Source organism: Penicillium atrosanguineum, assembly GCF_028827265.1.
Source record: "Penicillium atrosanguineum strain IBT 20685 chromosome Unknown utg000007l_segment0_segment0, whole genome shotgun sequence".
In the NCBI taxonomy this organism is placed as follows: Eukaryota; Fungi; Ascomycota; class Eurotiomycetes; order Eurotiales; family Aspergillaceae; genus Penicillium; species Penicillium atrosanguineum.
The window spans coordinates 3,186,111-3,210,836 of record NW_026623139.1 but is presented as its reverse complement, the minus strand read 5'-3'; the positions used below and the strand labels follow the sequence as shown (position 1 = coordinate 3,210,836).

Genomic DNA, 24,726 nt, shown 5'->3' with positions numbered 1-24,726 from the left:
GGCTCTGAGGGAAAATAAGAACAGGATATTTCTCTAAGGTTTCATGAAGACAGCGAGTTCCTCTCTTTCGCAATTACTGTATATCAGGTATTCGTAATTGGAAAAGAAGGGGATCTAATTCAATGAGCATTCATAAGTATATATATCATGCACGCCTTGTGTTCCATCTTGTTATCCAACCCAATCCAACCCATGTCGTTTGTTGTGTGTCGTATCTGCCTAGTGTGTTCCTAAGAGTTGTCGTTCAATATTCGTATCATAAAGATGTAATCAGGCCGTCTACTTCATGATGGGTCGTCGCAAAGAGTTGAAAGGGTTCTTTCGTCTAGAAGTCTTGTGCTTGAACGCCTCCTCGATTTCGTCCAGGGACCGCCCTTTGGTTTCGTGCATGAAAGCCGCACACACAATAGCGGTAAAGATGGAACAGCCACCGAACAAGAAGTAAGCTCCGAAAGAGCTCTTAGCCAGTAAGATAGGTGTCGTGAGGGCGACTAGAAAGTTGGCGATCCAGTTTGAGGAATGCCCCAGGGTCGTTGCCGATGCACGGGTGCGACTCGGGTGAATCTCGGGCACGTAGATCTTGATGCTGACTGCCCATGTCATCGAGTAGATGACGGCAAAAATATAAATGGCAACAATTACCACCCAACGACCAGCTCCAGAGGTTCCATGGACGGCATTTCCAGCGTACAGACCGCCGATCAGGAACATGACGACGCCCAGTCCAACACCACCATAAATGACACTGCCTCGGCGGCCCCATTTGTCTGCGTAGAGCAGTCCGGGAATAGTCACGCAGAAAATCACTAGTGCTGAAACACCGGAGGCAAAGAAGCTCGCTTCTGACGACGCAAGTCCGGCCTGTTGGAAAAGCAACGGGGCGTACTATATGGAGTGTTAGAAGACTGTAAAGAGAAGTAGGGAATGTGAACATACATAAAGCACGCCATCAATACCACTGAGCTGCTGCATTCCCATCATGAATACAACAAGAGCAGTGCGCGACCGAACATCCTTTGAGAAAATGTCGAAAAGTTTGTCCATGACACTCGGCTTGGGTTTTTGGGTTATTACCACGACAGTCTCCCTAGCCTGCGACTTGTCCGTAGGCGCAGTAACATCGACCCCTTCCGACTCTAATTCGACCTTTTCACGCTCAGCGTGGCTCACACCCAGCTTATCCCATGCTTGCTCTGCCTCTTGTCGACGACCATGTAGTGTCAACCACCTCGGAGACGGAGGCAAGAAGAAAAAAGGTAGTAGCGCAGAGAACCATCGAGAGCGACGCAAGAAGGATAAATGGTGTGCGCCACGAAAGAGATGACTTGACACCCGAAGATCCATAACAAGTGAAGTACCCTGTCATGATTCCCGCAGTAATCAACAATTGCGGACCCGTTGTCAACATGCCTCGAGTGCTTGTAGGTGAAATTTCCGCGATATAGACCACAAGCGTGCCTATTGAAGAGTTAATATAGTCACCAACCCTAACTTTGACACAAGTACCTAAGAACAGCCCCTCTCCCAACCCCTCTATAACTCTCCCAGCAATGAACATTCCAAGTGAGACGGCAGCAGCTTCAATAGCAGCTCCAACCCCAAAGATAAAAACGCCAATACTAATACCCTTCGGTCGACCAATCTTGTCTGCAAGGTGACCCGCAAAGAATGAGGAGAGAGCAGCAGGAATCAAGATCGAGGAAACAATAAGACCGTGAATGGTCGCATTCTGGCTCCCTCCAAAGGAGGCCTTGAAATCTTTCATATCGGTAACTGGGCCGATAACGCCCGTATCCATTCCGAATAAGATGCCATTTACAGAGCATAGAACGCTCGCCAAAACATATGGTGGTGGTTTTTTGAAGTAACTGGGAGCCATTCTAGAGTTTACCCGGTGCCAAGACCTGAAACTTGTGATTATCCGGTTGGGTTTTCGAGTTGAGAAGCGCACAAATGTCACAAGATAAATGCAAAAGATAAGACGTAGGAATGAGAATACGGAGATCTCAACAAGGAGGAAGAATAATACACTTCATCTCTCTCTAGAAGGGTCCTCTGTGGAGGTGGAAAAAAATCTGTTTGAATCCCCTCGTCCCCCACGTGCACCCCACTTCTCCACCAGATAACAGCGGAGCTTTTCAATCGCCACCTTATCACCTCGGGTACATTGCTATATTTGGTAGTTGGAGTTGAATCTCGGCTAAGTTGCTTATATTGTATGGATTGGTTTAAAGATTGGTTCTTTATGCAAAGTCAATGGCAGAATACAATAGAAATAACAAGAATATGCGCTGTACATGGCCTTGAGTCTGCACCGAAGATTATAAATACAGATGAATGGTATAAACATCGCTCGTAACCCATAGACAAAATGATCGGTGGAAGGCATGCCGACCTGTAACATTAGACCGCCAGACCAGCAGAACCGATGCTTTCAACACGGATGCCGAGCTTGGTCATTTCGGGAATATTAATGATACATCTTCCATCGAACAGCCACTTGGGTGATCTCATCTCTCCGGCGATCTTCTTCCAGTTGACCTGCTCTTTTGGAACATCTTTGCCAACACTGGGATTCGATTCGCCGTATGTGATCCCCGATTGACAGTCCGGACAGTCGGCAGAGCAATCCGGTTCGGCATTGAAGGGTTCATAGGATGCGGTAACCGGGGGAGAAAGTGTGTTCGCAGGAGTTGCTTCTTGCAGTCTCTGAGTAGACTGCGTCTTGGAGTCAGGACTCACGGTGACAGGGGTGTTCCGGAATTCAGGGAAGTCGGTCACAATCAAAACCGCGTTAGAGTCGGCACAAGCCTCGTAAACATTAGAGTAGACTTTCACACATCCACCATCATCGCTGAGGATAGGGGAGCCATATGGCTGTAGGGCACGAATCTCATTCTCAATGACAAGACGGTTGCAGCAAGGGTCAAAGATAGCAATCTCGTGTGGATTCTCATCTAAAAGTGTCTTGATAATTTCGAGGGCTGGTGCTTCTCGTGTGTCCGAGGTGTTGGGCTTGAATGCATAGCCCAAGATACATATCTTCTTAGTGACGAGTGTACTATTCAGATGGCGGATGACTCGAGCAGCGAAGCGATCCCTTTGGTATTCGTTCATCACGTTGACTTGGCGCCAGTAATGTGCGACTTCATCCAGACCCAAGGACTCGGCGATGTATGCCAAACTGGCAATATCTTTCTTGAAGCAAGAGCCACCGAATCCAATACCCGCTCGCAGGAATGACTTGCCTAGACGGGTATCCATTCCGATGGCCGCAGAAACCTCATTCACTTCGGCACCTGTAGCTTCGCAGATTGCCGAAATGCTGTTAATACTGCTCAGGCGCTGAGCGAGCATGGAATTTGCGACAAGTTTTGCCAGTTCGGACGACCAAACGTTGGTTGTGAGAATGCGCGATCGATCGATCCAAGAAGAATAGACACCTGCTAGGGATTCTGCAGCGGCTCGACCCTCGGGCGTGGGTGCAGAACCGATGATGATTCGGTCTGGATGGAGCAGATCTTGCACAGCTGTTCCTGCAGCGAGGAATTCCGGGTTTGAGAGGATTTCGAAATCTTCGCCGGGTCTCTGGATGGTGATCTACCGAACGTGAGCTTCAATGGAATTAGAAATGGCGAAGATAACATACCATCTCTTGGATCATCTGTGCTGTTCTGCAGGGTACCGTCGACTTCTCGACGATAATAGTGTTGTTTTGTGCATGACGAATTACTTCCGCTGCCACAGCTTCAAAGGAGGTCATATCAGTTGCGCTACCTTTCCCCGTGCCGCGCATTTTTGTCGGCGTGTTTACCGCAATGAAGACGGCATCCGAGTTTTGAATGCACTGAGATACATCGGTCGAGAAGAAAAGATTAGGCGATCGTGCCTTGAGTTCCGCGGTATCGTGAGCTTCGACACAATCCTTCTCACAAGAACCTTGTAATCCATCGCGCGATATACGAACAATCTCGCTGAGGCCCGGTTCATAGATGGGAAGATGACGCGAGTTCCATCTTCTGATCCGACGGTCATCTCTATCAACCACCGTGACCCTCACGTGCGGGTTCTTGTATGCGACAATGGCAGCTGTTGGTCCACCAACATAACCGGCGCCAACAACACAGATGCTTCGAATCGTCCGCGAGGGAACCCTGTATTCGGCATCGCCGTTCTTCAAAGGGGAGGCCTTCTCAAAGGAGTTGTCCACTTCATCGTTGCTATCGTGAAGACCTGGACTACCGGATTGACTTCTGTCCGGTGTGGTTGGCACAGTCGAGATGTCCCCGGAGACGTTCGTCTCCGAGTCAGCCGCAGAGCTAGACAGCGACATCTTGTCTCGGAAGTGAGCTCCCAAGTGAAAGAATGGAGAGGTAAATTGATGAAGTGAAGAGTAGAAAAGCGGAGTTCAAATGTGAGCACTCCGCAGCCTCTAGACCCCGAGAGGAAATTGCGTATTGTCAAACTTGATCTCTCTTAACGCCACAAGAGTTCCGACCACTGAGCGGCTTGGAAGGTATCGAGAATAATCATGAGAGTCAATGCAACCCAAGATCGGCGATACCGCCGACAAAGCAATACCCAGCTCAAAACGATCATAGCCCGATTTCACGGCTGGAAATACAAACCTGTATTATCAATGCGACTTGCATTGGCGGGGCATACCCACCATTGGAAATGTACAGATGTAATTGTGTACTGAGAAGTTCATGACCGTTGTTTCTGCCGTTCACTCTCCTTAACTTCGAGATCAGAGGAGGTATAACTGAGTTTAGAAATGAATAACGTCATTTTTGTCCTACCTTCCGCGAACAGCGTGTCCATCATTACAGAACCGTCGAATGATTGATCGCGCATACAATGTTATGCAGGCTGTACATGAGAATGCGATACTACGTACAGCTCGTAAAACATCCCTAACAGGTACAGTCCCGCCAGAACCCGAGTCGTACTCGTATGTATCCGTGGATGAGAAAGGGGGTCCTCGTGTGTTTTGCTTTTTGTGTTTTCAATATTTGACTTGTAATTTGTTTCCTTGGATCTTCGCCTTCGTCCGCATCGATCCAGTCGATCCAGGTCATCATCCAGCAGAGTTCATGCGATCGGCAATCATCACTTTCACACGGCCATCATTTGACCACCCACCCTTACGCGGCTACCTAGGCAACAAACAAATCCCAAGGCAGAACGGGCTCCTCCTACATTCATTGCCACTCTCTAACACCCCATCAACATTCTATCCGCACCTGGCGCATGGATACCCTGTTGACCTCGCTAACACTAGCATTGCCACGCCACATTTCGACCAGTCCGCAATGTGCCATGCAGTGTGACCCTTAGCGGCTGAGGCTGTAGCAAGTGCAAGCCCCGCCCCACTGGTGGCCTCAGTTGTGTTTTTAGGATGCACGAGGTGCAAACAAGACCTGCTATTGGCTGCGATTCAGTTGCAGTTCATAGATCGTTTTTTTTGGCCCCAATTGGTCTTGGCAGGTGATCACACAAGTGTCGGTCAGCCCTACGATCCAGTGGGGGCAGCAAGCCTTGCCCGAAACCCAGCCTGGCCTTTATGCCCGCCGCGCGCGCAGCTTGGCTGTTATGACTATTTGCGGACTATCGTCCCCAAGACCCTGAGACAAAGGGCCTTCAGTCTCCCGCCCCCAGATTTTGGATCCACTTTAATGTACAGCCGGAAGCTCCGGCTTTGACGATGTTTTGATCAGTGGATATCCACTTTAGTGGCCTTCATGACCCATTTGTTGATTTGTTACTAATAAAATAGGAGGACTGCTCAGTGGCCTTGCATGAAACCAGTTTTGAAGTGGTGTCTCAGCCACCCTGCCACAATCTTGGGCCCGGGACCTATCTATTTTAGCGGTGCTGCCAACATGGAAAGCATAGACTATCTCCGTATGCTGACAGCTCCACTTCAGCTATAGGGGCGATCCGCTCGTTCTCTCTGCGGAACCGAAAACATGCGGAATTGTCGGATAGATGAGTTCAAAGAATATGGCAGCCTAGTAGGAATTCTTGGCAATCTGTAGGCGTTATTGCGTATTCGGCAACTTGTAGGGTCCAAACGGAGCCCGCAGGGAAAGCGAAGATACGGAAATGCGAAGATACGGAAATACGAGTGAAAGATACGACGTGTTTTGATCATAATACGACCGGCGGTTATATCCAGTTCGGGCATACACTTCGCTCTCGTGCTAGACCAGATAACCCGATCCCTGTTGAATCATTTTAATTTAACGTAAGACGCCAGTAAAGGACGCGTCGAATAACGTGTGAATGAAATCTATTACATTTTATTATACATGCATCGAGACTATGTCGATGCTACCCGCTTCTTAGAATCCAACTCCACTTTGCTGAAGAATGCACAACCAGCCAACACCAAGGAGATACCGAGCCCATTCAGAATGTTGATGGAAAAGTCACCGAAAATAATAATGCCCAGCGCCAGGGTGACAGCCTGCTTGAGGTTGCCACAAACGGTTATCGTAAGAGCTCCCGCAAGTCGGTTCGTCTGGAAACTCGAGACGTTCAGCACAAACGCGAGACAGCCATTTCCAAGAAGGAATAGAACAGTCGCAAATATCGCAAAAGCGGAGGCATTTTCAGTCCGCTCAGCCATGGCCTTTGAAACCACCGGAAGCTCCCCGGCAAAAATTGCGAAGATAAAAGACTGAACCGCTGCAAGAGGCGACATTCGGAAAAGCAGTTCCATGGAGGGAAGTGCAAGTGAGCCGGTCATCAGACGGTTTGTAGTCACAGTCTATATAGGTCAGTTTCGATATACGTCATCGCAAGACTCAATAGCCCTACCTTTACTGCAGCCAACATAACACCTCCAATCGTGACCATCAGACCCAGGATTGTGTAATTATAGTCGCCCGCTGTGCACATTCCAGCTCCGATAACGATCGGAACCAAGGATAGATATGTTGCCGTGGCATAGGATCGAGAGAACCAGAGTCGGTAAATCAGAACGGTGAATAGCGGCACGGTATTACGGATAATTTGGAAGAATGCTAAAGAAACAAGCGACCTGAGCATGTGAGTAAGGATCAATCCAAAAGATGTGAGATGGAATAGCGTCGTACAATGATAGATTTGACATAGCAATGTTCGATGTGAAGAGCACAGAAAATGCACCAAGTATAAGGTGTTCCCTCAAACTGAGTTTTGAGAGCTTGAAGTACCCCATTTTCAACATGACGAGTGTCCCAAGCGCCGAGACGGTTGTGTGGAGGGAGGTTAGGAGCCATGGAGCTTGGAACTGTCAACAGTGTTAGCGAAAGCAGTCTTGCAGCTTTTGGTTCAAGTCTCACAGATCCCAAAATAAATTTATTATATATAGTCAGGGCCATGCTGAACCCAAAGTACGCAGTGAGCCAGATAGCCTTCAATGTGGTGGGGGTTTGGTATTCGGGCTCGGCATCTTTGTTGATCTGGTCAACTTTCGTGTTGGCCTCGAGATCACTGATCTCGCTGTTCGATGTCGAGTCATCGTTGCTGAGGAGAGCAAGCTCTGACTCTTCTTGTTCCTCACTTCTGCGACCCATTCTGGTGGTGCTATAATCGATCCGATATCTGGCGCACGAGGTGCAAGGTAAGGTGGGCAACGTAAGAAGAAACCGAAGGTTTAAGAGTATTAACAATCGATCTGACCGCCAGGGCAGATCTTTCTTACCTGCACAAGGCACACATGAAAAATACGTCCCAACGCATAAGTGACATAAATAATACAGGCCGTTTTTCACCGTTCGTAATCGTACCAGGACCCACCGAGTTGCGAAACATCTCAAAATTAGAAAGTCTGTTCGCTTGGCAAGCTGCCAGCGAATGCCATTTAATGTAATGATCGCGGCACTAGTTTTATTTGGGACCCGATACGTGACGCCCGTGGCGTCCGGGAGCTGGTCTAGTCATGGTCGTGCAGGACCAAAGGGAAGATCTCACACGACAGCCAAAAGGGGGAACACTTTTGCCTGCGACTTGATTACTGACAGATATTGGAATACCGTGACTCTAGGTGCAGGGTCCGTTCGGTGTGACCCGACATGCACAGCTGGACTCGTCGAACCGGAAATAGCACACAGTCGTTCTCTCCTAGCAACCAGGGGTGCCGGAGAGTCTAGAGATTCTTTACACTCAGAGTGAAAAGCACGATGCAGTTAACGAGGCGCTGGCAATGGGCCGGCCTGGCTGGATTTCTCACAGTCGCTATTATCACCTTGTTTCAATACGGACCGCCAATCGCCCGGCAACCGATCTCAGTATCTCTTGACTTCAACGCAACGGCCGTAGTTGCAAATTCCACAATAACCTTGGATTCAACAAAAATATCGCGTGAAATATCGAAATTTCATCTCTTAATACCAGCCACCGGATCGAACCACCAGCTATGCCGGACCGTTGCTTCTGCTACTATTCTTGGGTATCCTGTTCCCGTTTTCAACGGCTGGAGAAAAGAGGGCGACCTGGACGCGTCCAAGACACATTTAGCCAAAGTTCGCAACGTCATGATCTATTTGGAGAGTCTTCCAGCCTCTTCTGATGATGATCTTGTTCTCATGATCGATGGTCTCGATGTCACTTTCCAGATCCCCCCAGATGTCTTGATCCAGCGATATTTCGCCACCAACAAGGCAGCAAGCGCTAAACTAGCCGCACGATTTGGAAATAAATATATTGAGAGTCTTTCACCAGATGACGCTCCTCGACAAACGATTCTTTTCGGCCCCGAGAAAGTCTGCTATCCGACTGACTGGGCGCGGGTCGGATGCTGGGCAAATCCCCAAAACATCGGCATTCCCGGCGGTGCCTTCGGACCCGACGATGGGCAGCTTAGCCACAATCTTCCAAAATGGCTCAATTCTGGCACTATCATGGGCCCTGTGAGGGATATGCGTCGCCTCTTCGCGGCCACGCTGGATCGCATCCAGGATTTCTATGACCCGAACCAGGAGTTCAGTGACTCTGACCAGAAGTACATGAGCGATGTATGGGGTGTGCAAGAGTATTATCGCTTGATGAAAGAAACTGAGCTTTTCTTCCATGGCGATATTGATCCGAATGACGTTGTGCCGCTCGGCGAGCCTAACAAGGTGGTCCCTCCTTACGCGCGAAACCAGACCAAGGAGCTGCACATCGGGGTAGATTATCTATCAGGTCTCTTCCAAACCAACGCCGGCTCCGAACATGTCGTCGAGTTCCTCATCTACAATGAGACCGGAGCCAGCAACACCACCTCGGCAACAAGCGTAACTCGCAACGTCAGCGAATCCCCAAACTTCGAACCCTTCAAGATCCCACTACCAGCCAACGTGGCCAAATCAATCACTGCATTATTAAAGTCGATCGCTCCTGCCGTGGATGCCATCCCAAGCGTTAGCGAACTCCGCCTTGGAACCAACATCGTTACCAACAACATCTACGGCATGTACCATTGGACAGGAGACAAAGATAATATGGACACCTTATGGGGTCAAATGTGGTTTTACCCCTACGTTCGACCGCTCTTTAATGCAGCAGTTGCAGCGATGAAGGCTGGACAGCCCATTGGTGTCGCGGATGAGCGCACATGGGTTTCCGCTCACAGCCTCGCTCCGAATTCAACCGGTATTGAAGGCATTCGGGCCGCTGGGGCCTGGGCTGATATTGATGGAGGTTGGCTTGGATGGGAAGAGCTTTGTGGAAATTTTGAAGTTGAGGTTTTTGGCGCACCAGAAGCTTCGGAGGCTTGATTCTCATGGAGAGCTTGCATTTTCTTGTACATATTCCCAAAATTGTGTAACTATAGAGTCTTCGAAGAGATTTTCTCTTGAGCGAGCTGCAGGATTTGAAAATTCGAAAAACAAGTGGACAACACGCACCATTCTCGTTTCTGCAACTGAAACCCTTGACGCTAAGGGCGGACTACTAAGCAATCCCCTTTTGAACGTGAAGTGTATTTGATTTCTTTCACAAAAGCTCGCCGACATCCATTGACTTCGGAGATTGGTGAGCTCTAGTTTATAACTATCCGATTTAACCCAGAACCATTTAGGGCCGTGTGCTTCACATGATTCGAAAGTCTCCTTCGAGTCATCATGTCCTTTAGGCCCGCAAGTAGCTTACCCTTTGCCCAATACGTGACCTAATCGGCCCCTCCAGTCAATTCAGGTATTTCCAACCATGTGCCGGGTATGCATCTCGATGGAAAGAAAGTGATAGATTGATGCTTCCAAGAAGGAAGAACAAAAGAAGCTTAGACAGCAGCCATAATAGCTTCTATATTTGGTTGGCATTCTCACATCCAAGACAAAATTCTGGCTCCGAAAGGGCAACTCAAGGAGCCTCGTTAGTCAGATCGACTAATGTACGGCTGGTTGCCGCCCTGGAACGGCAAGGAACTCCACACAGCCTTATGCTAACTTTCCCGGTTCAAAATATTTAGGACTTGTCCATCGCGACGAGCTACTTTGCCAGATTCACAAAAGATTTGAATAGGTGTTAAGCAGGATTCGCCTTTGGAAGAATGTTTTTATCTGGGTCTCTGGCCTATGTTTTTGATTATGTTCACTGGATCTACTCTGTTTTCGCTAGTGGTGATGGGCTAAGGTTCAATTTAGGACATTAGAGATATTTAAATAGATGCTGAATTAAGCGGACTCCTACAATTAGAGCCTCTAAATATCCAGCAGGTCCAGACAGGTCTACAGGAGGCAAAACTGTCGGGACTACCGGGGTACTGAAGCTAATGCAGTGTCGATTGGGGGCCAAATGCAACCCGAGGTTTCGCCGAATCTCCACTGCATTATTTGGATTTGTCAAGTGCGGAAGGAAAGGTCTTGCCAGTAGCAATGATTCACAGAGCTGTTTCCTTCCTACATAGTACCAAAAATATCCTTTGACTGCACTTTGACGTCCCCCTTAGACCTCAAAACTAGCAGATATATACATTCAAGTGGGGCACGTAATCAGCCTTGTACATTCGAGCCCGAAGTACCTTCGAAGGATGTTATTAGATCTGCAGCACCTGTCATGCAACCCCCGCAGAAGCGACGTTTGACGTGTCGAAACTGAAGCCAATGATGGTGAAGGGAAAAGTCACACACACGGCGAGTCGCATACGGCCCCACGGCTGGGCCGCGTCGAGCGTTGTTTGACAGGTGGAGAGCTCACCGCGCACAATCAGAAGCGCCAAGAGAATAGTGATATCAAAGATACGTTTCAAATGACCCCGCGATTGCAGCCGTGCAAATTGCTCTTGAGGAGTCTTTACAGACACCTGTTCTGTGCTCGTAGCTTTCACATAGCCCACAACTGAGAAGAGGGAGGGTCATCCATTCAAGTGCCCGAATCATGGAGATCTATACGAAACAGTTTGGGATATATATTGCCGGCGCAAGCGCATTTTATTATATAGCTTGGATTATCTACTCGAGAATTTTCCATCCATTGGCGAAGTTCCCAGGTCCATTTTGGGCTTCGGTCTCGTGCGCTTGGTTAATCCGTCAGGTCTGTGGCGGACATCCCGAACGAGTTCAGAAGAGACTTCATGATCAATACGGTGAGTGCGTGACCCATTTGTATTACCCATCTACTAACAACCCAGGTCCGATCGTGCGAGTTGCTCCCAATGAGCTCATATTCAGTGACCCTGAGACGATCAAATCCATTTACGGCGTGAACTCGGGCTTCACTAAGGTGAGTTCCAAGGTTCCTCGGAAAGACTGGGAACATCTTGAATGTGAGACTGATTTCAATAGAGTGATTTCTACCATGCATTCCGCGCTCCAGTTGGTCGCTTCCCAGACCACTTTTCCTCTGATAACCAGAAAGTCCATGCCGAGCGACGACGGATTGTAAACCCAGTGTACTCCCTTCACAATGTACTGGAGGCCGAGCAATATGTGGATGGTTGTATCGATGTTCTGCTGGAGCAGTTCTCGGACATTGCAGACAAAAAGAATGCATTGATCTTCATGAATGGAGCCGCTTCTTTGCCTATGACACAGTTGGAGAGTTATTCTTCAGCAAGATGTTCGGGTTTCTGAGGAGTCGACATGATCATCTGGGATTTATGGCATCTGCAGATTACCTGATTCCCGTCATGACACTGTCTGCTTTGATGCCAACATATCTTCGGCCCGTCTTTATGCTCATAGGAATGTTGTTTCCTAGTCTCCGCAAAGCAGTCGCCGCGCTAGGCACGTTAACCGACGCGTCAAACCAGGTGGTCGCAGAGCGCGTCCAGCCAGGGCGGAACGAGGTCAAATCCGAGCGATCAGATTTTATCACCAAGGTTCTGCAGATCTACTTTGAGAAAGGCCGGAAAGTCGACTATGACATCGACGACGTCAAAACAGAAGCCTGGTCAGCCTTCTTCGGCGGCGGCGACACCACTGCTATCTACCTATCCACGACCCTCTACTACATTCTGAAAGACGCAGAGATCTACAGGAGGGTCCAAGAGGAAATCGACCAAGCCACAGAGGAAGGCAGAATTGGGTCCACCCACGTCACCTACAAAGAAGCGAGCACACTGTCGTATCTCCAAGCCTGCATCAAAGAAGCTGCCCGAATTCACCCTGTCGTAGCACTACCAATGCCTCGGAAAGCGCCACCACAAGGCTGCACGCTGTCAGGGACGTGGATCCCCGGCGGAACAAAAGTTGGTGTCAATTCTTACGTGACGGCGCACAATGCAGAGATCTTTGGCCCAGAACCCGAGAAATTCAAACCAGAGCGCTGGTTAGAGGCGGACGCAGACAAGCGAGGCCGATACATCCTCCAGGTAAGTACCTCCCGATCGCCCCATCACAAGCGACCCGACTATGATGAAGGTGGCTGATTATTCAGTTCGGCGCGGGCTCGCGTACTTGCATGGGTAAAAATATCGCATTGTCTGAGATATACAAGGTGATCCCGGAAGTTCTGAGGTCGTATAGGTTGGAGCTTGTGAAGACCGAAATGGAGACGACGGGATTCTGGTTCTTCAAGCCGAAGACAATTTCCGTCCGAATTTTCCGCAGGACGTAAGCGAAGCAAGGCGGAGAACGGAAGTTATGAAAGTCGCGCGATCGCAAATTATGGTCAGTGCACAGTCTACGACAGCCGCGGGCCACAGTAGATTCGCCTCTTGTTGACGGTTGTCTCCCGATGGTTGTCTATACCTTAATTTTGGTCCTTCCCCTGAAACGCCAACCAACTTTTGTATTTGCATTTGGATTTTAAGCGAGTGATAGAAATGTCGTACAGTGTCAATCCACGTTCAGCTATGATCAGCTTCGACGAACTAGGGAATGACGTAGGACACGGAATAGGAAAAAAACGAAATAAGGATGCGCAGGTGACTTACTCGGCACGAGCTGCAGGTCGGGGAATAAGCGAACCAATAAAAGCCTCATCCTTCTCCATGGAGATCCAGAATCGCGCAATGTCTTGAATCCAGACGGGACGGTTGTAGTGACTAGTGGCTAGTGCTCAAGCGGAGATCTCTAGCCGATCAATTGGGCTCATCCGGGGTAGGGAAGAGTATGACGCAGAATGGGAAATTACTGTTGGAACTAAGACTATGGTACTGGAACTACGCAGGGTCTTGGTTCCTGGCGAGACTCTATTTAGTTAGCCTCTGGTCTACCACCAATACTCGGTCAGCTCGTGCGCCGCAAGTAATGATCGGCGGGTCTCACAGGTCCAGCAAGCTAGCATCCCAAGTGAACCAATAATCACTAGGATAACTCGAGACTCCGGGGTAAGCCTTCCCTAAAATGGACGAAGGCCGAGAACCCCTCATTTGCTGCCCGGTTAGACCCAGCTGGACCCATGTTGGATGCAGGTTCCACCCAGCTCTTTACGCCGCTAAACGAAGCCAAGTGGAGTAAGGTCAAGGGTATGCCCCGCCCACTTTCCCCTTTTGAGCTTAGTTCTTATATTCACCAACTCTTCGACCTGCGCAACGACCCCCAAACTCCCCGGAAAGAACCACATTTGATTGATTGACTCAAATAGGGGCATGTGAAGGGCGAACCCACCCCCTGAATCAGAGTTCGTCCACCAAATTGGGCCCTGATGCCTCGGGAAGCCTCCCCAGACTCCCCTTCCAAACCCGCTCTCGAGCCCACCCCCGGACAATCCCTGATGTCAAGCTCGCCGGATATTGCACTAGAGGTGACGGGAAGTACGGACACTATTCATCACATGGTATTAATCTCGGCGTCCTGCCTCGGTGTCGATCCACATCTCGGTCTACGATGCCCTAGTGCCATAGCCCAGTGGAGGGTTTCTTCCCAATTTGATATTCCCCAATGGCGATCACCAGGGTCGCCAAAATAAAGACCTGGCGCGACCCAGTGCTCAGCTTTTCCCAGGCTGTTCGTTCTCGATTTCCCCAGAGAAGCCCATTGTGATTGCGGGTTGAACGCACACAAGATATCCAGCCACCATGCGTTTCATTCCCGTTTTCGCAACTGCTCTGCTCGCCGCCAGTAATGTGGTGGGAGCCTCACCCGCAGCCGCAGCTTCAGCTTCAACTGTAGCTGCCGCGAACAATGTAGAGGCTGAAACTGCCTCTGCAAACACTGCTCAGCAGAATGCTGCTCAACAGAATGCTGCCCAGGCTGCTGCTACAACTCAGGCCGCTGCTACTGCCAAAATGAACAGCGAGGAGCAGGATACTGCTGCTGCTGCCAATGATGCATCCGCCAATACTGCTAACGCCGCCGCGGCAAATGCCAATACTGTAACTGTGAACACTGCTGCCGCGGCAAACACCGCTGCGGCGAATACGGCGAACACAGCCAACGCCAACGCCAACGCCAACACGGCAGGCGCATCTACTGCCGGCTCCGATGGGCTCCTCGGTGGTATCCTCGGTGGTGGTTCCTCCAGCACTGCTGATGCTGCTGCCTCGACCGCTTCCGCTGCTGACACCTCGAGCTCTGCACAGGCCACCGCTGCCTCTACCGGCAGCAGCACCAAGTCTACCGAGTCGACTAGCACCGACTCTGGTCTGTCTGACATTGAGTCGACTCTTAGCAACCTCCTTGGAGGCTCTGGATCCGGTCTCAAGGGCCTCGAGTCAATTGGAAGTGATCTCGAGAACCTGCTCAAGGGTCTCGCTGGTCTGCTGAACCCCAACCTGCTCAGTGAGATTGAGAACACCTTCAAGTATCTATCCACTGGCTTGGCTCCTCCGGTCGATACCAACATCCGTGTCCTGCTCAATGACGCCAACACTGCTTCCATTGGCAACTTGTTGAGCAATGCCAACAAGCTGCTGAGCGATAAGAACACTGCCACCTTGACCAACATCCTTTCCAAGGCTGATAGTTTCCTGTCTGACAAGAACCTCAACGGCATCGAGTCCCTGCTCAACAACATCGACAAGGTTAACGATCTGGTTGTGAAGGCCGATGGTCTGCTTTCCACCAAGAACGTCGACAACATCGAGACTCTCGTCGACAACGGTGCTAACCTTCTGACTCCCGACTTCGTCAAGAAGACATCTTCTTTGATCGACTCTGCCGGCGAGCTGTTGACAGCAAGCACCACCAACGCGCTCAAGGAGATCCTCAATGCTGTTGTTCCCCTCCTTCCCGAGCTCAAGTCTTTCCTTACCAAGGACACTTTCGACGAGCTTTCGGGTCTGCTCAAGAACGGCAACGCTCTCCTCACGCCCTCGTTCGTGTCGAAGACTCAGTCTCTGATCGATGCTGCTGGATCTCTATTGACCAAGTCGACCGTGAACGCTCTGGAGACCCTGTTGAACTCAATTGTTCCTCTGATCCCCGACCTGAAGTCTTTGCTGACCAAGGCTACCATCGACGACATCAAGACTCTCCTCACGAATGCCAACAACTTGCTTTCGACTTCGACTGTCAACGCGCTCAAGACTCTTCTCGATGCTCTTGTTCCTTTGATGCCCGAGCTCAAGGGCTTCTTGACCAAGGAGACCTTCACAGAGCTCTCTGGCCTGCTCAAGAACGGCAACGCTCTCCTCACGCCCTCGTTCGTGACGAAGACCCAGTCTCTGATCGATGCTGCTGGATCTCTGTTGACCAAGTCGACCGTGAACGCTCTGGAGACCCTGCTGAACTCAATCGTTCCTCTGATCCCCGACCTGAAGTCTTTGCTGACCAAGGCTACCATCGCCGACATCAAGACTCTCCTCACAAATGCCAACTCTCTGTTGTCTACCTCGACTGTCAACGCGCTCAAGACTCTTCTCGATGCTCTTGTGCCTTTGATGCCCGAGCTCAAGGGCTTCTTGACCAAGGAGACCTTCACAGAGCTCTCTGGCCTGCTCAAGAACGGCAACTCTCTGCTTACTCCCTCGTTCGTGACGAAGACCCAGTCTCTGATCGATGCTGCTGGATCTCTGTTGACCAAGTCGACCGTGAACGCTCTGGAGACCCTGCTGAACTCAATCGTTCCTCTGATCCCCGACCTGAAGTCTTTGCTGACCAAGGCTACCATCGCCGACATCAAGATGCTTCTCACGAACGCCAACTCTCTGCTGTCTACCTCGACCGTGAACGCTCTCAAGGAGCTTCTGAACGCAATCGTTCCTCTGATGCCCGAGCTCAAGGGCTTCTTGACCAAGGAGACCTTCACAGAGCTGTCTGGCCTGCTGTCTCACGGCAATGACTTGCTCACTGACTCCTTCGTCAGCGAGACCAAGGGTCTTATTTCTGGCGCATCGTCTCTGCTCACCACGTCGACTGTTGACAGCCTCAAGAAGCTGCTCACGGCTCTCACTCCTCTGATGCCCGAGCTTACCGCTTTCTTGAAGCCCGCGACCTTCGACGAGCTCGAGACCCTCCTGTCATCTGGCTCTATGCTGTTGACACCCGAGTTCGCCAACCAGACCAAGAGCCTCGTCAACAACGCAGACGAACTCCTAACCCCCGATCTCGTCAAGGGCCTCAAGACCATCTTGAACCAGGTATCCCCTCTGCTTCCCGAGATCAAGAAACTGCTCACCCCTGCCACCATCGACGGCATCGGCTCTCTCCTCTCGAACGCGAACGACCTGCTCACCCCCCAATTCGTCAACGAGACCCGGGCCCTCATCGACGGTGCCGGCGACCTCCTTACACCTTACGTCATCGGTGGTCTTGCGGAGCTTCTCACCGGCCTCGTCCCCGTCGTTCCCGACATCAAGAGCGAGTTCCTCAACACCACGACTCTTCACAACTTGGGTTACCTCTTGGGCAACGGAACAGACCTCCTCACAACCAAGTTCGTCGAAGAGACAAGCGACCTCATCGATGGCGCCGGCGAGCTCCTTACACCTTACGTCATCGGTGGTCTTAAGGAGCTTCTCACCGGCCTCGTCCCCGTCATCCCCGACATCAAGAGCGAGTTCCTCAACACCACGACTCTTCACAACTTGGGTTACCTCTTGGGCAACGGAACAACTCTCCTCACACCCAAGTTCGTCGAAGAGACAAGCAGCCTCGTCGACGAGGCCGGCTCTCTCCTCGACGAGAAGACAGTCAGCTACCTCAAGAAGATTCTTACCAACGTCGACAAGTCGATGCCGCAGATCGAGACTCTCTTGGAGCCAGATTCGATCACGGGTATCGTTTCGTTGTTGCACAATGCCGAGGATCTTCTATCGGCTAAGTTCGTTAATCAGACACAGACTCTTATTGGAGATGTCGCGGGCTTCTTGCCGCTGATTGATGGTCTACTTAAGTCCTTGTAAAGTTACAAGGGACTATGAATTCTTTATTTTATACGGTGATTCAATGATTGAAGGATATGACCTTGAATATATGAATTAATGCGTCAATTTTAATGATATCTCATTTTTTTTCAAATAATTTTGCCTCAATTAGTTATCGTTAAATTCCAATTGTAGCTAAATGCGTCTCTCCAATAGTTTTCTCTAAACACTCTAAACTGTCCTGTGACTCATCCATGGGGGAAGACAGGCACCAGACAATTTCTGCAAACTCAACAAGGTCACTCTCGGTCACCTCAATATCTTTTTCGCTCGAACCAGGCGTCGGCGGTACCATGTAGAATGTCTCAAAGGGTACGACGAAGGGAGCATTGAAGATATCAATGCTGGACTGACTAATTCTCGTTCTCCCACCGACACTGGACAGAAGAATTTCTTGCTTTATAACAGGATTCTCGTTTTCCATATACCACAACCGGATCACGATATCCTTCTTGTCCATGTCCAAGAGGATAGTAATAACTCCCTGTACTTCCCCGTTGGACTCCAACAGCCAGCGCTGGAAACCCGAATTGTCAGAACATGCGGCAACCCAGGATCTCAGGCCACGCCGGAAATCAGTGCGGCCTTCTTTATCCAGTTTGAGCAGCTGTTTCTGCATTATCGCAGGCACTCTAGACAAACGGATATTGCTGTCACTTAGCATGACCTTATTGTCTTGACCGAACATTTCTAGAAGCAAGCAAGTCTTCGTACAGCGCAGCTTTTACGTCAGGCTTTTTGCGTTACTTGTTAGATCTTCCTTTGGAATAGCTTTCGAGATACCTTTCAAAATAATAGAATCTAGTTTCTAGTTTACACAAATGGTAATACCAAATGACTATCAGTCTCCCCTCCCACATGAATCCAGTGCAGTCCCTTGTTTCTCACATGGTCACTAGTACCAAAGTTTGAAATCCCCTGATAACGGCCACCAACCCTCAACTCAATGCTTTCCCCAGCTTCATATTCCACACCCATAGCCCAAATACCAATCTCCAGGCGCACAACAGTCCCTGGTGTCACCTTTTCTTCTTTCTCATGGGTATAGAAAGGCCAATTCGGATGCATGGACCGAGAAGTATCAATGGCCCGATTTGAGGCCCTTTGTATTCCAGTTGGACCCTGATAGAGGATAACCTCGGTTCGGAGATCATCGGGGATTTCGGCAATGGAAGAAACAGGGAGGTTCTTCCATGGGATGTTCAAGGTTGAAAGCATCTCTCCGGAGGCCGAGAGTTTCGTCAAAATGAGGAAGACGTCCATGTCGTCGAGATCATCACAGTGCATGTATAACACAGCCTTGGGGATCCCAACCAACTGGGCGCGCTCTGTGAATGTATACTTGAACTTTGCCGTATCTTTAGGATCTTCCGAGTTATATGACACAGTACCCGTGGTAGAAGCAGGTCGATCCATGCTCAGTCCATCTATGGTCAGGAAAGCCTTCCGGTACTCAGTGCGAGGCAAGGGGAAATCTTCCTCGACGACATTCTCAAGGGGTGCCTTCTCGCCAAACTTTAGCACAGCCATTCGCACACGCGGAGTATTCTCCCACTCGTTATCGATCCCCTTCAAATAACGATCGAAGAAAGAAAAGAGCTCGGATTTTGCCTGAGGGTTTCCCCACAGATCAAACCACTCCTGCCACGGATGGAAGCGAAGCCATTTTTGCGGCGAGTCAACCTCCAACCAGCCTCGAATAGCACCCATTCCATGCATTGTGTTCGAGTACGTCCCAGTGATGTAAGTCGGAATTTTGATCTTGGTCATATCCGGCCTCTTATCATTCCACCACTCATTTGCAAGAGGGTGCTCCTGGAACATCTTCCTGAAACTCTCGATACCATTCCTCCCTCGCAGCATATACTTTTGAATGAGATGGTCGAAAAGATCGCCGCCGTATATTCCTCCGCGGGCAAACTGCTCTCGATAGAGGTCTCCACACCCCTCGAATGGAGCGATGCACTTGAGAGACGGGGGGTTGAGAGCAGCGACGAACCATTGAATAATGGCCAAGTGACTGTTCCCGCCCATTCCGACAGAACCATTACACCAAGGCTGTTTGGCAAGCCATTCAATAACATCATACCCATCTTGTGCTTCTTGAGACCCCATGATCGTCATTCGACCCTCGGAATCGAAAGCTCCGCGGGAATCGATATTGATGATGGCGTATCCACGATCCACAAAATCAGCAGGATCTGGAGCCTCAAATTTCTCCAGACCACTGAGCGTTCCATCGGGAATTCCCAGGTTCCAGGGTGTCATCAGTTTGAGGGAGTCGACTCCGCTGAACTTCTTCCCGAACGGACTCCAGCAAAGGATTGCCGGGGTTGTTCGTTCAGGTGCAGATGGCGGACGATAGATGTCGGCGTAGAGAGTACAGCCGTCTGAGACGACAATTGAGACATCGTGCTCAACGAGAATATCACAGGTCAGGACTTTTCGACCAGGCGCGGTGCGGGTACCTTTTTGCAAGATTTCCGAGTGGGGGTTGAGGCTTTGGTAGCCTCCATGGCCTTTTTCCGGCTGTTGGAGCTCGACCCAAGGGATTTCCATGTTGAAGTCGAACGTCACGATTTTGGTTTGCAGAGATAGTCGATGACTTCCAGTAACATGGCTCTTTAAGAGGCTATCAATGCAGAAATATGTGCTGAAGGATCCCCGGCTCGGTTCGGTACGCTTCACGGCTCGGTGGGTGGGCCCGAATTGAACCTCCACATATTTTATGTGGGGGAGATACACCCCGCAAACACGGGGTATCTTGCTAAGGTGAATGAACTAGTTTTCAGTTGGTTACCACTTGGAAGCTGGGGTATATAATGCCGGTGGGACCGATCAAAGGGTCTTCGTTGCGAAGGCCTTGAGGACAGCTTCATTCCTCCCTCGGCTACTCCTGTGTCAAGTGCCGTCATGGAAAAGCCAGATATCTCCCATATTGAGCTCGGAGAAGATGAGAAGCCACTGCCAAACCCCACCGGTATGGTCACCCTTTACAAGGGTGACCAACTGGTGTTGATCCCCACACCTTCGCGTGACCCTAGAGGTACTTCATCTACTCACTACCTTCTGAATTTCAAGTCTGACGAACTTCAGATCCACTGAATCTCCCTGCATGGCGCAAATGGGTTTTACTTATACTGGTGTCAGCATACAGCTGTACGGCTGTGGTCCTGGCCTCCGGAATGGGATCCATCTTCTCGGTAGTGGCGGCATCTTACCCAGGCGAAGAAGCCCGCGCCAACGACTTGATGACATACCCCACACTTTTCATGGGAATTGGGAATCTTATCAGCATGCCATGGGCATATACCACCGGTCGACGCCCCGTTTTCCTTGTGTCGATACTCCTCTTGATTGCGGGGGGAGTTTGGTGCCAGTGCTCAACAAGTTTGGGGAGTCACATTGCTGGGCGAAACATCATGGCTCTTGCCGCAGGCCAAAGTGAAGCGCTTTCACCAATGATTGTTCAAGAAATTCACTTCTTACATGAACGAGGCCGAAAGATTGGCTGGTTCGTGTTCATCCAAAACATCACTGCCGGAGTATTCTTCGTCATCACAACATACATGGTCAGCGCATGGGGCTGGCGATGGTGGTATGGTTTCTTTAGCATCATGAACGGCGCGATATTCGTGCTTTCCGTGGTGTTCGTCTCCGAAACACACTTCGACCGATCAGAGGAGGCAATGAGAGGCGAACCAACCCCAGATACCGACGCCGACATCGAATACCCACCTCGTCGCTGGAGCGATGACCTCAAACCATTCGTTATGAAACCCCGTCTTCGCGAAATCCCAACACTCTACAAACATATTCTCCAAGGACTCCTGATACCGACTACAGTCTGGCTTCTTCTACTGAACGGAGCTCACCTAGGCGTCTATGTCTTCGAGTCCTCTACATTCTCGAGCATCCTAATGCCTCCACCGTACAGCTTCGGCTTTGAGTCTCTAGGCTACGTGCAAGCAGGACAAATTGTGTGCTGTCTAATTTTCCTTCCACTCCTCGGATATGGAGGTGATCTGGTCATCCGCCTCCTCACAAAACACAACAACGGTCTATACAAGCCCGAGTACCGTCTCCCAGTTATTGCAATTCCCGCAGTTGTGGGAGTCATCTGCGGGGTAATATACGGTCAAGCAGGTGCGAATCCAAGTCAATGGAGCGTGGCTTCGGTTGTGATAGGGTACAATGCTAGTTTCTTTGCGTTCCTAGGCGCGAATATTGTCGGTATTACCTACGCAGTCGACAGCTTCCCATTCCGTGCGGCGCCATTCCTTGTGGTTATCTGTGCTGGAAGAGGGTTTATCTCCTTCGGATTGAGCTATGCTACACTGCCAGCTGTTCAATCTTTGGGTTATGACGGTACAATGATTGTGGAGGTGGCAATTTGTGCCGTGTTGGCGCTTCTTGCCATTCCCATGTATATTTTTGGGCCCAGAATTAGGGATCTTGTCAAGAGGTTCTGCCATGCTGAGTAAAGTGAACGGTGACTGTGTGCGTTGAATAATTTATACCATATCATTTATTTTATGATTATGTAGTGTAATGCATGTTCTAAGCACGACAGATATAGTAAATTTTCTCCAAAATTGCCATGTGGAAAATTTCATGTTTTCACTTATAACGACTGAGAAGGACCTCATTGGTATGCAATATTTTGGCAGGAAAGTAGAAGGGTAACCAAATAGCCTTGTGAGCAAACATGCGTTAAGCAATGCAGACCAAATCCTCCAGCCACCCAAATCCAAAGTAATTGCGATAAATTATAATTTCCCATCTCAACGACTCATTGATATTTTGATTTTTTAATTCTTGCCTACAGCTATACTTTTAGTATCAATAGGGTTTCTGAGAATTTTTACTAAGTTACTAAATATATGTATATTACGCTGCTTCACTAAATATTACAGAAAAATATCGCTATATGTAGGGTAAATTTTGCATGTATGATCATGGAGCCAAGAGGCTAGTATTTTATTAATCAGGCCTTTGGAGAATAAGATCATAAAAATGCCCTCAAACAAATTATTGTTGACCGGATGATGCGAGCTTGCCATTTAAAATCACGACAAAGCCTGGTCACGATCATGTCTTGCACTACTTATATGGCGCATACAATATGTCGAGCTCTTGTCCAACTCTTGATAATCTCAGCGCTGGTCCCCCGTCAGCTTTCTTGGGAGGGAGATGAAACTAGATGGAGGCACACTGGAAGACCAGGAAGATAGATCATCAAAATGTGGGTCTGCCGTAATTCGGCCAGTTGGTAGAGGATACCGTGTTTGTTTCTTTTGTTGTGTTTAATTGTCTACTTTAGCCAGTTTCTTTGGATACTGCTTCCAGGTAGAAGCTAGAGGACTATTGTCTGGAGGAATGCTGCGTGTAGCAAGCGTGGTAAAAAGGGCCCTCTTGTGTCTGTCTCCTCTTTTCCTTCCTATCCTCAACTTGATGTTTCGTATTTCTAAAATCTGATAGGAGCTCTTCTCTCTTTATAGCTTACCTTCTGTAGCACATTATCATATTGTGGACTGAAATCCAAAAAAAAGGAATTGATATGTTATGTCAACTAGTAAAAAGAGTGGAGGCCCGAGGTAACTAAATGCAAATAGATACATTCTTCAACCGGTGTTCAACCGAGCCGAGCCGAACCGGGTCTGAACCAGATTTTGCCCCGGGCGCAGCACTTACCTGGCAAGATTGATTTGTAGAACTAGATATAAAAAAGGATCCGTACAATAATCGTCATTCTATGTCCAACAAGCATCTTCGAAGTTATTTAGAAGCTGTAACTACAATGGCCACCATCACCGAAACCACCACCAGACTCACAGCTCCTGTGGGGAGGTTGTTTTCCCAGGGCCCCGACTTCAAGTATGGCGATTTCCGCGATGACCTGCTACAAAATGGATATGCAGTGGTCAAGGGCGCCGTTCCCCGCGAACGGGCCCTGAAATACGCCGACGATATCTATCAGTGGCTGGAAGACTTGTACGTATCAACTATCAGCCATGCATTGCAACCACTAATTCAGTCACATAGTAACCTCGGCTTCAAGCGAGATGACCCCTCAACCATCCACAAAGACCACCTCCCCGACATCAATGAGAAGGGAATGTGTCTAGGTTACGCTATTTCCCATGAATCCTTCACTTGGGCAGTGCGTCAAGAACCCGAGGTTACTAAGGCTTTCGAGAAAGTCTACGACACCGAAGACCTTATCGTTAGTTTTGATTCGGTCAATATTGGATTCCCTAATCGCAAGGACATGCAACCCAACAAGCCCTGGCCGCATCAGGATCAAGATCCCGAGGAGCCCGGTTTCCGGTGCTTGCAGGGACTGGTGAACCTGCTTCCCAATGGTCCCAAAGACGGAGGCTTGATTGTCTGCAAGGGTGCCCACCGACTTAGTGAAGAGCTCCACGAGGAGTTCAAGGATGAGGAAGAGAAGGTCTGGACGTGGTATATGAAGCCCCGCTCCCATATGAATACTCATCTTAACGAATCTTTTAGGACTCGACACTGGTATGGTCTCACTACAGCCAACATGAACTGGCTTAAGGAAAAGGGTTGTGAATGGATCAAGGTCGAGGCTGAGCCTGGTGACCTGCTTCTGTGTAAGTATCACACCGAAGTGCTCATTCCATAGCTAACGTTGAATAGGGGACTCGCGCACTCCTCACTACAATGTCTCCTCCGAGTCCGACCAGAACCGATTCGCCGTTTACACATGCTATATGCCTGTCGCTGATGCAACAAAGGAGGAATTGGAGGTCAAGAAGAAGGCTTTCGAGGAGACCAAGATGACTACCCACTGGCCGAATGCGAAGCATGTGGTTGAGCTCCCTGTTACGCGAAATGGAGAGCCTGATCCATACCAGCGCACTAGTCCTCAGAAGCCTGTTCAGCTTTCAGAGAGGGGTTATAAACTGACTGGTATCCCTTATCTGGAGTCCATGGCTTAATTTAAGATGACACTGTGATGGAGGTTTTGAGCAATT

The 24,726-nt window shown here is 49.5% G+C and overlaps 10 protein-coding genes across 10 annotated transcripts; 5 read left to right on the top strand and 5 right to left on the bottom strand.

The window, feature by feature from the left end:
• Positions 1 to 279: 279 nt before the first annotated feature.
• N7443_009426 (putative MFS sugar transporter) lies at positions 280 to 1,798 on the bottom strand (the record flags this gene model as incomplete). Its single annotated transcript, XM_056889482.1, has 4 exons — positions 280 to 885; positions 937 to 1,197; positions 1,274 to 1,458; positions 1,507 to 1,798. The coding sequence occupies 4 exons, from the start codon at positions 1,796 to 1,798 to the stop codon at positions 280 to 282; spliced, it is 1,344 nt and encodes a 447-aa protein (XP_056738784.1).
• A 605-nt stretch (positions 1,799 to 2,403) lies between these two features.
• On the bottom strand, positions 2,404 to 4,333 carry N7443_009425 (2-3-dihydroxybenzoate decarboxylase; the record flags this gene model as incomplete). Its single annotated transcript, XM_056889481.1, has 2 exons — positions 2,404 to 3,600; positions 3,650 to 4,333. 2 exons carry the CDS (start codon positions 4,331 to 4,333, stop codon positions 2,404 to 2,406), a joined length of 1,881 nt encoding a protein of 626 aa, XP_056738783.1.
• A 1,992-nt stretch (positions 4,334 to 6,325) lies between these two features.
• N7443_009424 (Zinc finger RING-CH-type) lies at positions 6,326 to 7,565 on the bottom strand (the record flags this gene model as incomplete). The annotated part of the gene is made up of 4 exons (XM_056889480.1): positions 6,326 to 6,775; positions 6,826 to 7,048; positions 7,104 to 7,279; positions 7,332 to 7,565. The coding sequence occupies 4 exons, from the start codon at positions 7,563 to 7,565 to the stop codon at positions 6,326 to 6,328; spliced, it is 1,083 nt and encodes a 360-aa protein (XP_056738782.1).
• A 606-nt stretch (positions 7,566 to 8,171) lies between these two features.
• On the top strand, positions 8,172 to 9,749 carry N7443_009423 (glycosyltransferase domain-containing protein; the record flags this gene model as incomplete). Its single annotated transcript, XM_056889479.1, has 1 exon — positions 8,172 to 9,749. One exon carries the CDS (start codon positions 8,172 to 8,174, stop codon positions 9,747 to 9,749), a length of 1,578 nt encoding a protein of 525 aa, XP_056738781.1.
• Positions 9,750 to 11,349: 1,600 nt separating this feature from the next.
• On the top strand, positions 11,350 to 13,029 carry N7443_009422 (cytochrome P450; the record flags this gene model as incomplete). Its single annotated transcript, XM_056889478.1, has 5 exons — positions 11,350 to 11,557; positions 11,603 to 11,694; positions 11,757 to 12,004; positions 12,025 to 12,784; positions 12,850 to 13,029. The coding sequence occupies 5 exons, from the start codon at positions 11,350 to 11,352 to the stop codon at positions 13,027 to 13,029; spliced, it is 1,488 nt and encodes a 495-aa protein (XP_056738780.1).
• A 1,405-nt stretch (positions 13,030 to 14,434) lies between these two features.
• Positions 14,435 to 17,701, top strand: N7443_009421 (uncharacterized protein; the record flags this gene model as incomplete). The annotated part of the gene is made up of 1 exon (XM_056889477.1): positions 14,435 to 17,701. The coding sequence occupies one exon, from the start codon at positions 14,435 to 14,437 to the stop codon at positions 17,699 to 17,701; it is 3,267 nt and encodes a 1,088-aa protein (XP_056738779.1).
• Positions 17,702 to 17,840: 139 nt separating this feature from the next.
• On the bottom strand, positions 17,841 to 18,341 carry N7443_009420 (uncharacterized protein; the record flags this gene model as incomplete). The annotated part of the gene is made up of 1 exon (XM_056889476.1): positions 17,841 to 18,341. The coding sequence occupies one exon, from the start codon at positions 18,339 to 18,341 to the stop codon at positions 17,841 to 17,843; it is 501 nt and encodes a 166-aa protein (XP_056738778.1).
• A 194-nt stretch (positions 18,342 to 18,535) lies between these two features.
• On the bottom strand, positions 18,536 to 20,281 carry N7443_009419 (CocE/NonD family hydrolase; the record flags this gene model as incomplete). The annotated part of the gene is made up of 1 exon (XM_056889475.1): positions 18,536 to 20,281. One exon carries the CDS (start codon positions 20,279 to 20,281, stop codon positions 18,536 to 18,538), a length of 1,746 nt encoding a protein of 581 aa, XP_056738777.1.
• Positions 20,282 to 20,635: 354 nt separating this feature from the next.
• Positions 20,636 to 22,206, top strand: N7443_009418 (Acyl-CoA desaturase; the record flags this gene model as incomplete). The annotated part of the gene is made up of 2 exons (XM_056889474.1): positions 20,636 to 20,768; positions 20,819 to 22,206. The coding sequence occupies 2 exons, from the start codon at positions 20,636 to 20,638 to the stop codon at positions 22,204 to 22,206; spliced, it is 1,521 nt and encodes a 506-aa protein (XP_056738776.1).
• Positions 22,207 to 23,522: 1,316 nt separating this feature from the next.
• N7443_009417 (uncharacterized protein) lies at positions 23,523 to 24,690 on the top strand (the record flags this gene model as incomplete). The annotated part of the gene is made up of 2 exons (XM_056889473.1): positions 23,523 to 24,342; positions 24,389 to 24,690. 2 exons carry the CDS (start codon positions 23,523 to 23,525, stop codon positions 24,688 to 24,690), a joined length of 1,122 nt encoding a protein of 373 aa, XP_056738775.1.
• Between the last annotated feature and the right edge of the window lie 36 nt (positions 24,691 to 24,726).